Consider the following 17,131-nt stretch of genomic DNA (forward strand, 5'->3'; position numbering starts at 1 on the left):
ATTGGTAAAACTTCAGCCCAAAACTTTACATGGGGAGAACTGCATTTAAGACACCCTTTCAGCTCCTTAGGTGTCCCGGAATAAGTGCTTCCATTGAAGGAGTCAAATAATTTGTCAATAAGTAACAAGAAGTCAGCTGTGTCTTGACACTCTGCCGGTAATATTTTGTGACCTGAAAAAAAATTGCTATTAATTGTTAGCAATTGTTAAAGTTTTGGATATTTTTCAAGTATGACTTGTGTTGCATAATTGGCTGATTAATAATAACATGGAATATAAATAATCTTGTGGCATGTACACATCATCTATCATTATACCTGGGCAAAGATAAAAACTGATTTTGTAGTGATTAAACTTTCATATTTTCATTAGAACTTTGAATTAAAATAATATTAAGATTGATAAAAACCGGCCATGTGCGAGTCAGGCTCGCGCAACGAGGGTTCCATACAACAGTCGTATTTTTTCGACATTTTGCACGATAATTCAAAAACTATGATGCATAAAAATAAATAAAAATCAGTTTTAGAATGTACAGGTAAAGACCTCTCATATGATACCCCACTTGTTATCCTAGGTAAATTGAAAATACTTATTATTAGTCCATGACCACAGTTTAATTTTTTTGTGTGATGTAACCACAAATTCACGGTTTTCAGCTTTTTCCCCGAATGTCTGCTATAAGACCTACCTACCTGCCAAATTTCATGATTCTAGGTCAACGGGAAGTACACTGTAAATTTCTTGACAGACAGACAGACAGACAACAAAGTGATCCTATAAGGGTTCCGTTTTTCCTTTTGAGGTACGGAAGCCTAAAAAATTAATAAATTTATTTAGGGAAATTTAAAAAAATAAATTTAGGGAAGTTAAAATTATGACAGTGCATAATCAATATATTTTTGAAAATTTACTGTACGTACATAAAAACATAAATAATTTAAAAAAAAAAAGTGACTGTCATAATATAAATACTAGAAATAAAAATAAACTTGTAATTCCCGCCTCTAGGCTCAGTAAAGTTAGCAATTCATTTGCTCGTAATTCCATACGTTTCTATAATAAGCTTCCAGAAGACATATTGGAGATGTCTCTCAACAAGTTCAAAGTTTTCATAAAACGTAAACTAATTGAAAAATCCTATTACAATGTAAAGGATTATTTAAATGATAAGCAAGCTTGGGAATGAGTTGCTTAACGACTTTGTGATAGTTCTAATAAGTTTCAATAATTTTGTAAAGTGGTGATAATAAAAAGAATACCCGGCTGAGTTTGTTGTGGGCTCTTCTCAGACCTGGGCGCGTTTGGAACCCTCGTAGCTTTAGTTTTAAGTTTGCGTTATAATTATCACCACTATATTATCTTACAAATCTAACACTATACCAGACAATCAATAAGAGTAATTTATTACCTATTTTGAATAAATCATTTGACTAATACTTACGTGCTAAAAATCTCATGGCAGATGACACTCTCTGGCTGAACACTTCCACAGCGTATTTTACTTTCATTTTGGGTAGTTTTGCTTGACTAATGTGGGTTTCTGTTAATTTATTACAGAGTCTTAGTTCATGATCTCCAACGTCTTCACTTAAAAGCAAATTTAAATGTTCCCATTTAGCAATATTTTCTTTGCCATTTTGAAGGAACATTGCATCTTTTTTTAAAAGATTATTTCGTACACCTTTTATAAGATGTGGAGTGTCAAATAGAGGAAAAATTTTATTATTTGCAATTTCAAAACCATGAGAGTGGTATTCTAACCCTTTTCTTAAATACTCTCGCTTTGTGTCTTCTTGCAAGCTTTTAATTGCCCCTACATTTGTTTGTGCTTGGTCGCAAACGGTTGCAATTATTTTTAAACCAGTCTCGTTTATTTTCTGTGTGACTAATTTTACTAAATGTTTTAAATCTTCTTTTTTAGTAGAGCTTCTACAGAAAGTGTAGCATATAGGTTGCTTAAATTTGCCCTTAACACTTTTTACCATAAAGACTAATGCATGGTCAGCGATCTGTCTAGAGTTTTTGAAACCAAAATCTTCAAAACCACTTATTTGGCCTTTATTGAAATAAAGGCCTGGTTCTAAGGCCACTTCGTCAAAAATCAAAGTGCAAAGCCTCTTTTCAACAGGTAAGCCTTTGACTGCTTTTTTTAAATGCTGAAATACATTTTCATTTATTCCTGGCTCTAAAGGAATACGGCTTAGTAATTTTTGAAGGCTCCGTTTGGACGGCAAAACAAATCTTTTCTTCAAAAAATTATAAGCTTTGGCACCTTGTTTTAAAATTGACAAAGAAAATGCTTTTTCCTCTATAGTGTATCTCCTGCCTCTTGCTTTAAATTTTCCCTTCATTTGCATTTTGGTAAAAATTTTCATGGGCTCCGGGAAAGTTTCAATTAATTTAATGAACTGTTTCGAATGAGATAAATTCCTTGCACATTTAATTTTCTTAGTTTGGGTTTTATACTTTTCACTCAACTTTTTGAGTTTTTGCTCGATTTTATAAACTTTCCTTTGAATTTTATTATAATACGCATTGTCCGTTATTGTCTTTGGCATCTCAAGCGATTGACGATAGCTGGACGTAGGTTTCTTGCAAGGATTCACAATCCTGTGCCCCTTGTGTCCAGCAGAAGAAGCCTTGTACATACCTGAAATTATATAAAACAAAAACTTTTAGATGAGCTTGAACAATACCTAAATAACAGGTTTATGTTCAGGCTACTAGCTATCTCATCGGACTTTGAGGTTGAGGGAATAGAGTACACCTGTATTTGTGAACATAGTGCACTATAATATCTCCTGTATAGTGGCTAATTACTATTGAGATCAGCCTCCATTAAGTTAAGTAAAAATACTAATAAAACAAAACAAACAAGCATTCAAAACTGTATACCAATCTTACCAGTGGACTGAGTTATGTCTTCGGATGTAACCATAATAGGTTCTGTTACATTCATGGAAACATCTAAAGGCAAATCTTTTGTTGTGCATGGAACTTCTGCCTGTATCAACTGAATTAGCTCTTCACTTTGCAGAAGTGGCTGAGTGGTTTCAAGTAAAGCTAAAAACAAAATATTTATTCAGCTAACATACCACAAATACCTATTATTTTTAAGAAAAAGTAAAACAGGGTCCATTATTCACTTATTATACAGGACTAGCTTATTCCTTTACTAGTTTTAACTTTGTCTGCTAGGATTTATGTTTTAAAAAATATTTCTTCATCCTGAATTTACTTCCTTTAACAATATTTGACACACAATAAATTATTATTTTAACAAAAACTTACTTGATACATTTGCTGAGTTGTCAGTATTCTGTGCAGAAGATTGGCTCAAAATTGATTCATCTTGAAGTAATGGTAGGTTTGGTGCCTGGCGAAAAGCTGCAATTTATGGCAATATAAAGGTTACAACAGTCTTACAGTTGCATTACAATTCACATTATATATACAACTAGCCCATCCCAGCGTCGCATAGGTAATTTTGGTAGGGATATCTAATTTTTTGAAATAAAATTATGCCTATGTCACTCAGGAATAATGTAGCTTTCTATTGGTGAAAGAATTTTTAAAATCGGTTTAGTAGTTCCAGAGATTACCCCCTACAAACTTACACGCTCAACCTCTTTATAATATTAGTATAGATATTATAATCTTTGCGTACAATATTATTTTTATATACAATAGCAAAATCTTATTTCATTATTGTATTTGGGACTTTCTGGTACTTACCAAGTTTCAAAGTTGGAAATGCATTCCGCGTTAGTTTTCCACTAGGAACACGATAACATAGTTCAAAATGTTCGTCACATAATCTCAAAGTGTTGTAAATGTATTTCCTGCACCTTTTTTGCGTTTCTGAGTCCAAAACATTCATCCACAAAATAAATCTATGATCATCGTGATCAGGATTGGGAAAACGATGCAAAATGCCTGTAAGACAATGATTAGGTGTTAATCAATTAAGTATCTATTATAACTTTAACTAACTAAGCTGAATTTTGGTTGCACAGCAGGGAGTGGACAGGAATCATGACGCTATGGCTTACGGCGATTACGCACTGCACTTTCGCCATCCGAGTTATATCCGTCATCCGTGAGAATACCAGCGATTATCTACACGACATAATAATATATCATAAGCTACCATCTACCATACAAAGCAAAAAGGAACGTATTTTCTCGGACTCGGATCGGATGACTGTGTAACCGCCGTTAGGCTTGCGAGAAACATTAGTATATTATCTAATATCTATGCGAGAAACGACCAAATTAAATAGCTAGACTGCCAACCTCCTTTTGTCAGAGAGCACTTAAAGCTGGGATCTAGCAAATATGCGGTAGTGAGTTGTACACTAAACTGTTACGTACCATGGTATTCGCATCCAAAATAACATTTCCAATATTTATTTAACGACATTATCTACACAAAATCCAATTCCGATATGCAAACGTAAAATCCAGTAAAACAAAGCCAAGTCGAACGTTTCACACCACCATCAAGATCCAGAAGGGGAAGCCAGGGTCGAATAATTATAACAGATATCAAAAGTCCAATAAAATAGCCAAGTTGTGAAATAAATCTATAGAAATCAGTAAGTCGTTATGCACAAGTTTTGAAATTGAAGCAAAGCAAACAATACTTTTGACATGTGAAAGACCACAAAGTACAAACATGCCACAAACTATTATTCTGAGCACAAACTACAGATTCTTTAGCGCCATCTATTGAGCGATTGAACAAAAAATAATTTACATTTTTCTGCTGTCTGTAAGATGGCGCTTGTAGCAACCTGAGAACAAGCTAATATGAGAGTGACACCCCCCTGGTTTCTACTTTCATAAAATCGTAATATTTACCTACGCGATGGTGAGTTTAGATTATTTATTTATTTAAAATAAATTTCTCTTAAGTGGCATTAAAATAACCAATGGTTTAATTAATTTACACATATATAGGCTTCATAGGATCACGTGATCTTCCACAGATGTGAGACAGGAGTATACTTTATCCAAGGAATCGAGTTTATATTTGACCTTCTCAAGGTGACCGATATCGCGGCAAAAATATTCAGTCTTGGTTTGGTTGCTACGTGGGCTTGTATCGTGTGCTAAGAGAATTTAAAGAAAATGAGCGTTCAAACTGATTCGGAGAAGCGCAAGCAAATTTCTGTTAGAGGAATTGTAGCTGTAGAGAATGTAGCGGAGGTAAAGAAAGCGTTTAACCGGCACCTACATTACACATTGGTGAAGGACCGAAATGTTGCGACCCCGAGGGACTACTACTTCGCCCTGGCTCACACGGTTAGAGACAACCTCGTCTTCCGCTGGATACGCACCCAACAGCATTACTATGAGAAAGATCCCAAGGTATGATAGTTCTTAATATTTTTAATTTAAGTAAATCTATTTTGTCTCAAACATATTATTTTAAAACCATGCTCGTTTTGCAAACTAGATAGGAGGTAACTAGTTTACATACCTACATACTTTAAAAATTTAACTTAGTAAATCTCACAATTTACACAAACCTGTTTTGACATTTCTTGTTGAGGATCTAACCTAAACCCTAACTAACTTTGCATGAACACATCAACAGGAAATCGAAAGTTTGGATACTTTTAGAACAATAATAATTATGAAGTTATTTGTAAACAAGAGTCACTGTAATTTATAAATTGTATTAAACATTTTATTTTAATTTAATTAAAATCTTTCCTAAAATCCATTTATTCTACATCAAACTGTACAAAGACATTCTTGAGCTATATTCCCTGTATTATAATAACTCATTTTTAGGGTTCCGTATCTCAAAAGGAAAAAAGGAACTCTTATAGAATCATTTTGTTGTCTGTCAAGAAAACCTATAGGGTATTTCCCGTTGAGTGTTGACCTAGAATCATGAAATTTGGTAGGTAGGTAGGTCTTATAACACAAGTAAAGGTTAAAATCCGAAAACTGAATTTGTGGTTACATCAAGAAAAAATTAAAATGTGTTCATGATCAAATAATTAGTATTTTCTAGTTTCAAAGTAAGATAACTAAGTGTACCAAGTGGGGTATCGTATAAAAGACCTTTACCTCTAACTCTAAAACAGATTTTTTAAATGCGTAATAGTTTTTGATTTATCATGCAAAATGTCGAAAAAATACTACTGTACCCTCAGTACGCGAGTCTGACTCACACTTGTCCGGTTTTTTGTATTAAAAATAATATTTGAGAAACTAATTGAGTATAGTCCGTACAAAATGACTCCTCACGCGCCAATTTAACTCTAATTAATTTAGCTCTATTGGTCAACTATCATGTCAAAGTACAAGTTCGCCTTTAAAAAAAGGACTTAAATTGTACTTCTGACATGAAATTTGATACAAAAATTAAAAAGGCGCTTGAGAAGTTAATTTTTACGTGATAAGGAAAGTGAAAAGGCAGTATCCACATTTATGCAGGCACATAAATTATCACCACTATTTAGTGTGAATGCAGTCAAGCGCAAGCCTATGTAGTAAAAAAAGATTATACATTTCAGAGAGTTTACTACTTATCCCTGGAGTACTACATGGGAAGATCCCTTCAGAACACTATGATAAATTTGGGCATTCAAGGAAATGTAGATGAGGCTCTTTACCAATTAGGACTTGATATTGAGGAACTTGAAGAGTTAGAGGAGGATGCAGGTCTCGGAAATGGTGGCCTTGGCAGACTGGCAGCTTGTTTCTTAGACTCCATGGCTACACTTGGCCTTGCAGCATATGGCTATGGTATGTATTTTTTATCAAGTAGACTATTTGACCCATAGATTGACCTATCTAGCTTTTAAAAACAGGAATATAACCTGTCCTGCAGTTTCATGTAGGTATTTAGCTTTTTCAAATAGATGTGGTACACTGAATATTTTATGATGTAGGTACTAATGTGATAAATTTTTAATTTTTATCAGGAAAGCAACTTTTTTTCACCTGGTCTTATGACCTTTACTTAACATAGGCAGCTGCTGATATCAAATTATAAAAAGCAGTTGTTTTTACATTTTAAAAATAAGAATTTGGTGTTTTAACTACGTAAGTGCTTTTAATACAAATCGCTATAATTGTGTTCTTGCCACATTATGCTAAATGGTAAAATAATATGTATAAATCCCAAAACCACAAAGTTTGTGTATCATTCAACCTGAAGCTTAAAAATGTAGATACCTAAAATTGCAAGCACAGGCAGAATGGTTCCAATATTCATTTAGGTAATTTTAAATGCACTGTTTGTATCAACAACAAGTTTAATATTAAAAACCAAATGAAAATAATTGTACCTAGGTATCACATTTTATTAATGTAATTGAGACAAGTGGACACAAAACAGTGTTGGCCTGACGCCAATCATAAATGTGCTAACAATTTGCGTCGCCGAATAAAACCTCGTAAAGATATCGTATATTTGTGAAAATTAAAATATATGAATGTGATTTTGAGGGGTGGGAATTCAAAAAATTTAATCTGATGTGAGTGACACACGGACATCTATATAAAAATTTCATCCCCTATTTAATACAGCCCGCCTACCAGCTAGCCACCCCTTGGGTGTAGAATATCCAAAAAAAATATTTAGTGACTGTCTTTGTAATGAAAGTAATACCTACTGTCAAAATTTCAAGTTTATAGGCCCCAGCTGTTTAAACTGTGGGTTGATAAATCAGTCAGTTAGTACAGACAAGTCGTTTTCTATGTATATCTAGATAGAAGTTGTTGGAACCTATAAATTATATTAATAATATTATTATAGTGTGGTTGTATTGACCTTCACACACCGCAGAGGTCAAAATGGCGACGATAATAAAATCCACTCTGAAAAATATTTATCAGCAACATCATGCAAATAAGAATATTAATGGAAAAATCAAAATAAGTTTCTAAAGCTTTACTATTAAATGGTAACAAAAATACAAGTCCTAGATTTGTTAGAAATCACACTGACCTTGTTTGTATCCTGTCCATTTATGAAGATTGTGGTTGCGTGTTAAAAATCGCTCTTTGGTCCATAGATACTGATATATGCAATCTTAAATATAGTACCCTATTACTAGAACAGCTATCTGCTATTGGCTGTGCTAAAATGGGTCGTATGGTACTGTTAATAAAAGCTACATCACAGTCCAATTTTGGTGCTAATATGATCAATTACAACAGCTATCATTTATGTCTTCTATCGTCGAATGTGCCCCCTTAAACGCCGCATAACGCTTAAGTCATAATCTTTATTTACCCTTTGACCTTCCGGCAAGAATTCCGAGTGCACAACACCGCGATAGTCAAAGAAAACAGTCAACACAGTCAACATGACTTTGATTTTTGATCGATTTGTTTCTTCGGTTTCGGTTCACTTGGAAGGCGCCACTCCGAAGCTTGTTTACTAGTTTGCATGTCAAACTCGTACACCCACGTCTCGTCACCAGTGCGTTTTATGAATGTTGAGTCGGAATTGACTTGTTCTCGAGCAAGTCCTCAGCGACTCTTAAGCGATTGAGTTTTTGGAGAAAATTCAGGTCTTTTGGGATTAGCCAAGCGGTAACATGTTTCATACCCAAGTGATTATTTAAAATGGTACGGGTCGACTTGTGAAACACAGAAAGTTCAGCGGCTATCTCTCTCAAACATGAATGATGTCTGGTGATGGATTTTTAATCACTATTTCCTTCACTTTTGCTATGTTAACTTCAGTTGAAGAAGTTGATGGTCTACCAGAGCGAGGCAAATCTTCCATCCCATCTCTATCGCTTTTGAACGCTTTGTACGACTCATATGCACGTGTTTTTTATAAAGTCGATTCACCATAAGCCTTCTGCAACATTTTTAGGGACTCTGAACACGAAAATTCCATTGGCGATGCAAAATTTAAGACATGCTCTTTGTTCGATGTTTTTGTCCATTATGAAATTCATAATACACACTAGATATGATCTAACTAAAAACAGTACTGTTTTTAATCTAAATAACAGATGCTACTAAAACTCCGCGCCAAAATGGAAATAAAAGCCAATTTAACAATAAAATAATAATAATTTGGAGCCATAAACAAATCATCCATACCCGATATTTTTTTGACAGAATGTATAACTTAATACCCTTAATACTTACATATCGATTTATTGCTCCATTATCTATGCCCTAAATTTTGTAAAATTGTATTTGTTTCAAAAGTTATACCCCTTGGAAAATCTTTACTTCATGTCACACTTTACTTCATAATCATTTCAAATGTTGCCGAAAATAGGCGTAACACTTTCCGCTTTTGACTAAAAAATCTGGTATCTCAAGCAAAATTCATTCGCACAGATAACGTTTTTTCCGTCATATATGGAATCAGCACTATTTTAAGCTCCACCCGCCAACGAGTTGTCGCTTCGATGAAGCGGGCTCTTAAACGGTAGTTCTTTCCAAAAACGTCTAGAAACTTCATAATTATATTATATTGATAATATATTCATATTGAATACCTATTTGATAACGTTTCACTCGAGAGGGTAATTCAATTTGTTTTTTCGACTCACGCTTTTCATATTCAAGAAAAAAAAATCTACACATCTATACTCTATACTATTATATAAAGAGGTAATGTCGTTAAGTTTGTTTGTAGGGGGTAATCTTTGGAACTAGGTACTGAACCGATTTTAAAAATTCTTTCACCAGTAGAAAGCTACATTATTCCTGAGTGACATAGGCTATACGGGATCTTTAAAAACCTAAATCTACGCGGGCGAAGCCGCGGGGATCAGCTAGTATTCTATACATATATACTCAAACGCGAACGGTAATAAACATTACATCTTTTTAAGTTTGATTTAAAATGGCTGTGGCACACAGACCGACCGACCGACGGACAGACGGACTGGACGAAACTGTAAGGGCCCCTTGTTTTAGTATGGAATCCTAAAAACGAATAGGCGTAAATTATGTAATCTGGAAAGGTGCCCAAACTTAAGTGTAGTTTAATTGATAGGTATCAGATATGAATACGGCATTTTCGCGCAGAAGATAGAAAATGGGGAACAGCAGGAAGAGCCTGATGACTGGTTGAGATATGGAAATCCTTGGGAGAAAGCGCGTCCCGAGTTTATGCTGCCCGTTCACTTCTATGGACGTGTTGTTGACACACCTGATGGAAAAAAATGGATTGATACACAGGTAAATCTAGCATTTTAACATAATAATATTGATTCCTTGATTAATTTTGAGGAATATTGTTCTCTTGTTTGTCTGATCTTTATCTATTTATATAATTATAATTTATTATTGTATAAATTCTAGTAATTCTTATTTTAAAACAGGTGGTGTTTGCCATGCCTTACGATAACCCGATTCCAGGCTACAATAACAATGTGGTTAACACATTGAGACTTTGGTCTGCAAAGAGTCCAATAGATTTCAACCTACGTTTCTGTAAGTATCTTGTTTTTATATCTGTTGAAATATAATATTATGCCTGTTTTTGTTTTGTAACAAATGTTTTTCGTTTTCAGTCAATTCTGGTGATTACATCCAAGCAGTACTCGACCGCAATGTAGCTGAAAATATTTCAAGAGTCCTCTATCCCAACGACAACTTCTTTGAAGGGAAAGAATTGAGACTTCGGCAAGAGTACTTTATGTGTGCGGCCACTCTCCAAGACATTATTCGGAGATATAAACAATCCAAATTCGGTAGCCGGGAAGCCGTCAGAACCACACTCGACAGTCTTCCGGATAAAGTTGCAATTCAGTTGAACGACACTCACCCAGCTCTTGCGATTCCCGAGCTTCTGCGAATTTTGTTAGATATTGAAAAGTTGCCATATGAGAAGGCTTGGGATCTGGTCGTCAAGTGTTGTGCCTACACTAATCACACTGTTCTACCCGAAGCTCTCGAGAGATGGCCTGTGTCCATGTTGGAAAATTGTTTGCCCAGACATATGCAACTGATTTACCATATTAACTTCCTCCATCTCAAGGAAGTTGAAAAACGTTGGCCCGGTGACTTTGACCGAATGCGTCGCATGTCTATGATCGAGGAGGAGGGTGAAAAGCGCGTCAATATGGCTCACCTTTGCGTCGTCGGCTCGCACGCAGTAAACGGCGTTGCGGCCATTCATTCCGATATTCTAAAAGCGACCATTTTCCGCGATTTCTATGAAATGTGGCCAGATAAATTCCAAAACAAAACAAACGGTATCACGCCACGCCGTTGGTTGCTTCTGTGTAACCCCGCCTTGGCCGATCTGATCTGTGACAAGATTGGCGAAGAATGGACCATTCATTTGGACAAGTTGCAGCAATTGAAGCGATGGGCTAAGGACCCAGCTTTCCAGCGCGCTATTATGAAAGTGAAACAAGAAAACAAGTTGAGACTCGCCAGTCTAATAGAAAGAGACACAGGAGTGCAGATAAATCCCGCATCAATGTTCGATGTACAGGTGAAACGTATCCACGAATACAAACGGCAGCTTTTGAACATTCTGCACGTGATCGTATTGTACAATCGCATCAAGCGCGACCCGAGCGCTCCTATAACTCCTCGAACGGTGATGATTGGTGGGAAAGCTGCTCCTGGCTACTTTATCGCTAAGCAGATCATCGCACTGGCATGTGCCGTTGGCAATACTGTAAGTATGTCTATTATCTTAGTCATTTAGCCACAGTTTTCACCATACTAATATTATAGATGCGAATGTAATCTAACCTTATGGACCTTAACCGGCACAGAGTTAGCTTACATCATGGGTCAATAGGATACTTTTTATCCCGGAAAATTAAAGAAGTCTTACGAGATTTTCAAGAAACCTTAATCCACGCGGATGAGTTCAGAAATGATCAGCTAGTTGTTTCATAAATAATTAAACTTTGTTTTTATAGGTCAACAATGATCCAGACGTCGGAGATAAGTTAAAGCTTATATTCTTGGAGAACTACCGTGTGACTCTCGCCGAGCGCATCATGCCGGCCGCTGACCTCAGCGAGCAGATCTCTACCGCAGGAACCGAAGCGTCCGGCACCGGCAATATGAAGTTCATGCTCAACGGCGCGCTCACCATCGGGACCATGGATGGCGCCAATGTAGAGATGGCGGAAGAAGCGGGCGAAGATAATCTGTTCATCTTCGGTATGAGAGTTGATGATGTGGAAGCTTTGCAGAAACGCGGGTAAGTCTTGAGGCTTATTTACACTTTTTCAATCAAATTATGTATTATTGAAATATATTATACCAAACTCTTGAATGTTTAAATTGAAACTGATTTTACTTTTTCGTGCTCAGTATTCATATTCCTCACGTCTTTGATAAGTCAGTAAGATAAAATATTATTTATTTATGACTGACTGTACCCTTGTCTGATAAAAAAAGCGCGATACAATAAGATGGTTTGGTAACTTTAATCGAGCAAAAAAACTACCAAGCTGTAAATCATGTAATCTTAGTAAAATCCCATTATTTCTTTAATCATCTTGAAAACGTTGATTAGGTGTAATTTGACTGTTGCAAACGGAACATACCCGCCTCCGCTCTGCCTTTTTTTATGCAAAGCACACACAGAAAACTGCCAGTAACTTAGCGGCGGCGGTCTATGGCCATGATCGCTGAATCATCGCGATTTTTACTACAAGCGCTTAAAGATCCTTGTGTTTTTGTGGCAGATACAACGCGTATGAATACTACGAACGCAACCCGGAACTGCGTCAATGCGTGGAACAGATCCGCAGCGGCTTCTTCTCGCCGGGCGAGCCGGGCCGCTTCTCGCATGTTGCTGACGTGCTATTACACCACGATCGCTTCCTGCACCTCGCAGACTTTGACGCCTACATCCAGGCCCAGGAGAAAGTCTCTCAAGTGTACGAGGTGAGTGATACACGTCTGATATCCAGTGCTTAGAACAGAACGGTTCCTCCGGGGAGCGGCGCTGCTTCTCGCACGTGGTTGACGAGTTGCTGCAGGCCCAGGAGAGGGTCTCTCACGACCAGATGAAACTTACGAGAATAACACAACTGAACATTGTCAAGATTCCACCGACCTGTGCATCGATGTGGCTGGTAGAGCTGTCATACCGCCTTTCAGTCAGTTTATGCAAGATTTTTAATAGGTGCTTCCTATAGTAGATAGTTTTGGGTATGCATCTTGACGATTATTCCGTCGAATGTCGACTACATGCAGAGGAGGAAGTCTTTCTATAAAAAAATTCAGTCTGATATTTAGGTATTAGATTTCAGATACAAAATACATTTTTGATCTTATTCAGCAGATTGTTCAAATTTGTCAAAATTATGTGTATTAACTTATAGTGGCTGTTTTTAGGTTTGGCTTAGATTATTTTTTATACACATAATGTGGCTAATGTTATTCACAAGCAATCTCTTCACTAAACTAAATTGGCAGGTCTAAATCTAGTGCTAAATTTTTCAAAGAGCATTATGAAAAGGATAGCATAACATTTAGTACTATAATAGATTGTGTAGAATAGGATTAGCCACATATGTCATATACGAAATTAAACCCATAGACCTATAAAATTATACCAATATTTAATATACCAATATTTAAAATTTAAATAATACTAAAAGTAAGTATATACGTATACGTAAATTTTATATTGGTTAAATTCTGATTAAACAGGATCAAGCGAAGTGGGCTGAAATGGTGATCGAGAACATCGCGTCTTCCGGAAAGTTTTCTTCCGACCGCACCATCGCTGAGTACGCGCGCGAGATCTGGGGCGTGGAGCCCACCTGGGAAAAACTTCCGGCGCCGCATGAGACATAAACAACCAACCAACCACAGTTTGTCACAATCGTATTTTATTTTTCACAAAAAATCGGTCAAGTGCCAGTCGGACTCGCACACGAAGTGTTCCGTACTATCGCACAAGAAATAACACTTTTAATTCTTTTAAATTTTTATGGTGTTCATTTTGAAATCTTTATTATTTGTTGTTATAGCAGCAATAGAAATAAACATTTTGTGAAAATTTCAACTCGCTACCTATTACGGTTCACGAGATACAGCCCACTGACAGACAGACGGACAGACGAACAGCGGAGTTTAAGTAATAGGCTCCCGTCGGCACCCTTAGCGTACGGAACCCCAAAAAAGTTATTTGAACTCTCATTTATAAGATACCCTGGCCAGACAGAATATTTTTTTAACCACCAAGCAATGATATTATACATGTGACTATTCGTGCGTTGTAGAATATAAAATATCTTTCACTTAGCCGCAATTTTATATACGCCATATAATGTGACGTTACATGTCTATGGTATATTAATATATTATTGCCACCAAGTTATATACTGTTTAGTTTTAAAAGTAATTATAGCTAAATAATAAACATAAAGTCGTACATTTTACGACGGATCCAATCTTCCCAGTTTTCAGACTATAAATATTATTTCGTCTTTCATCAATTAATTTATCTTCCGATTTTTATATTTAAGCCGTTTTATTTTTATTTTTATTATTATTATTTATCTATCATCTATAGGAGCAATGAATTACAACGCGGCATTTTTTTTCAAATTAAGCAAATAAGCGATTACATTCATGAATGCATATCTACATAATTTAATAATCTTAAGACTATAATTTGGATATTCACTACAAAACCGTTATAATGCATAAATTTTGCGATAGGAATTGCCATATTTGTTCTATGTGTAAAATTTATGCACTTTACTTACAGATTTTAAAAGACAGCAGCTACAATATTTATTAGCTGGCTGAACCGAAAACTGGTACTCGATATGAAAGACTTATTTGATTTAAAAAGCTTTTGTAAATAAGCTGTTTTCGCTTAATACAATTTTTCTGAATTTCATAACAAACTTATCTAAAATCCAATTTGAAATATTTTATGGCACTGATAGGATTTTTAACAATATTTAATTCGTGAATTAGCAATATGATTGTGGGAAAATAATTAATATTGTTTTTATTTCAATATTGATTGATAGAATTGTTTTCGGTGCTATAAAAAATTAAAATCATACGCAATGCGAAGTATGAGTCGATTTGGTTTACCAATAGTTATAACAGGGTGTTTGAAATCATTTTATGCCACTTTTGATATGAGTTTACATTGATATAATTTATAACCTATTTATGTTTTATTAACTATATCTCATCTAGTCTTTCTCTTTATATTGTTGTTGTATACCTGTAGATTTCTTCTTATCCTGTTGGAACTTGGAAGTATTCTTGTACAGTGTCTATGTAATATCCAAATAGTGCAAATTATAATATTATAAGCTATATCATAAAATTATTGATTGATGTTGTTAATAATAATAAGTAAATAGTCATTATTATCCCTTTTAATTCCTAGGAGGCTTTAAAAATTATATAATGTCGATGTGAGTAACAAATTGAGATTAGAAGTTATAAAATTGTATGTTTAGTGGATGTGGGGTAATTTGGTGATAGCCAACTGTGAAGTATGCCGTCAAATTCTGAAACGTTTAATTAATTTGTAGCCGTAACTGCCAAGTAATTTAGCACCGAACTTTACAAGTAGGTATCATAGCACCGAATTAGTATGTTATTTGATATTCGTTTGCGATATTAGAAGTATATTGAGTATATTAATTTAGTTATTTGGATATAGTTTAGTATAGGTATATAATATATTAATCAAACTGCAAATATGTGTGCCATATAACATGTTCCTCGCGTATTCGTTTATGTGGCTTAGTGTGATTTTTCTCGTATCTTTACCACAAAATATAAAACCTGAACATAACAAGTGACCTTTAGAGTAAATGCCTTCATATAAAGTACCTACTATTGAATTGGACTGCAAACCAGAACAGCGAATTTTGCAAACCTCAAACCAGAATAGTGGAGTCTGTAAATTGCAATTATCTTAGAATAATAAACATTAATATTATACAAAATATTTAGTGTGATTAATATTTATATTGTTTCTAATTATTGTACTAATTTTAAGAAATACTTGCCGCGCAAACGAATATCTTACAAGGCTAAGAAATATTTTATTTTTCTACTCAAAATCCCACTGCCGCAAATCTTGTATTATCTATGTATGTTATATATGTATTGTCTCGATAATCATATAATATTTTATACACCAGTTTAATGAATGTTATTTATTTATTACATAAAATTATATTTGTGCTTTTTTAAATTTTAATAAATATTATTACTAATAAAAAATGATTTTTATTTGTTAATATTAATTATTTATATGTATTAGCAAGTACATATGTAGTTTTACTTTAGTCATAATATAGTACAATATTACGTACGCTGATTAGTGATTACAATCGAATGTTTAAATAGTAGATAATAAGTTGATATTATTGTATTTACATATTATAATATTATGCCACTTCAATCGGTTAAATATTTAAAATCTACATTATAAAACTGTAACTAGATACATGAAATCTATTTTGAAAATTTTAATCAGACGAATCATTATCGATATTATAGCCCAAAACAGTATTTTTTAAAATTATTGCTTGTCTGTGTACGCTTTACGCTGAAAGTACTGAACGGATTTGAATGCGAATTGATATGACATACCTACTTATAGCTTATACTCGATCTGATTTAAGACATTTATTGTTCCATAAAGGAAATTCCACTTAGATGGAACTTACAGGCCATGTTATAAAAATGTGGGTTACAAAATTGCATCTTAAAGCGCACAATAAATACATAGTAATTAAAATAGGTTAAGTAGGTTAATTTATAGCTTATATAAATTATAGTATCTCGATAAATATTGGGATCGTTGGGATATTAAGGGTCATTGTTACTCCATAACTCCGTCAAATCTTAACCAATTTTGCCAATTCATATTACTTTACATAGGTTGTACTGCCACGTATGGTCCATGTAGTGAAGATCTGATGAATAATTTTGGAGCTGGAAGACGGAACTCCTCAACGGGTAACAGAAAATCGATGGTGATCAGTGTAGCTTAGTAAATAGGATATCTTATATATCCATAATACATAAGATTTTATTTATTATGGATAAAAGACCGAACTAAGACCTCTCGGTATCCCATAGTTCCCATAAGATAGTTTTAACTATGTAATATTTAACATTTAACATTAGACGCAAAAAGAGCTAAAGATTATTATTG

The 17,131-nt window shown here is 34.6% G+C and overlaps 2 protein-coding genes across 2 annotated transcripts; one reads left to right on the plus strand and one right to left on the minus strand.

The window, feature by feature from the left end:
- Positions 1-1,447: 1,447 nt before the first annotated feature.
- On the minus strand, positions 1,448-4,832 carry LOC138402703 (uncharacterized). Its single transcript, XM_069500465.1, has 4 exons — positions 4,378-4,832; positions 3,739-3,939; positions 3,295-3,390; positions 1,448-3,066 (listed from the first exon to the last, which is right to left on the minus strand). The coding sequence occupies exons 1-4, from the start codon at positions 4,424-4,426 to the stop codon at positions 2,885-2,887; spliced, it is 528 nt and encodes a 175-aa protein (XP_069356566.1). The 5' UTR covers positions 4,427-4,832; the 3' UTR covers positions 1,448-2,884.
- Positions 4,833-4,930: 98 nt separating this feature from the next.
- On the plus strand, positions 4,931-16,200 carry Glyp (glycogen phosphorylase). The gene is made up of 8 exons (XM_034970953.2): positions 4,931-5,376; positions 6,537-6,768; positions 9,998-10,182; positions 10,326-10,437; positions 10,518-11,635; positions 11,886-12,172; positions 12,663-12,864; positions 13,636-16,200. Exons 1-8 carry the CDS (start codon positions 5,137-5,139, stop codon positions 13,780-13,782), a joined length of 2,523 nt encoding a protein of 840 aa, XP_034826844.1. The 5' UTR covers positions 4,931-5,136; the 3' UTR covers positions 13,783-16,200.
- Positions 16,201-17,131: the final 931 nt, after the last annotated feature.

This window comes from Maniola hyperantus, chromosome 8 (genome assembly GCF_902806685.2).
Source record: "Maniola hyperantus chromosome 8, iAphHyp1.2, whole genome shotgun sequence".
NCBI lineage: Eukaryota > Metazoa > Arthropoda > Insecta > Lepidoptera > Nymphalidae > Maniola > Maniola hyperantus.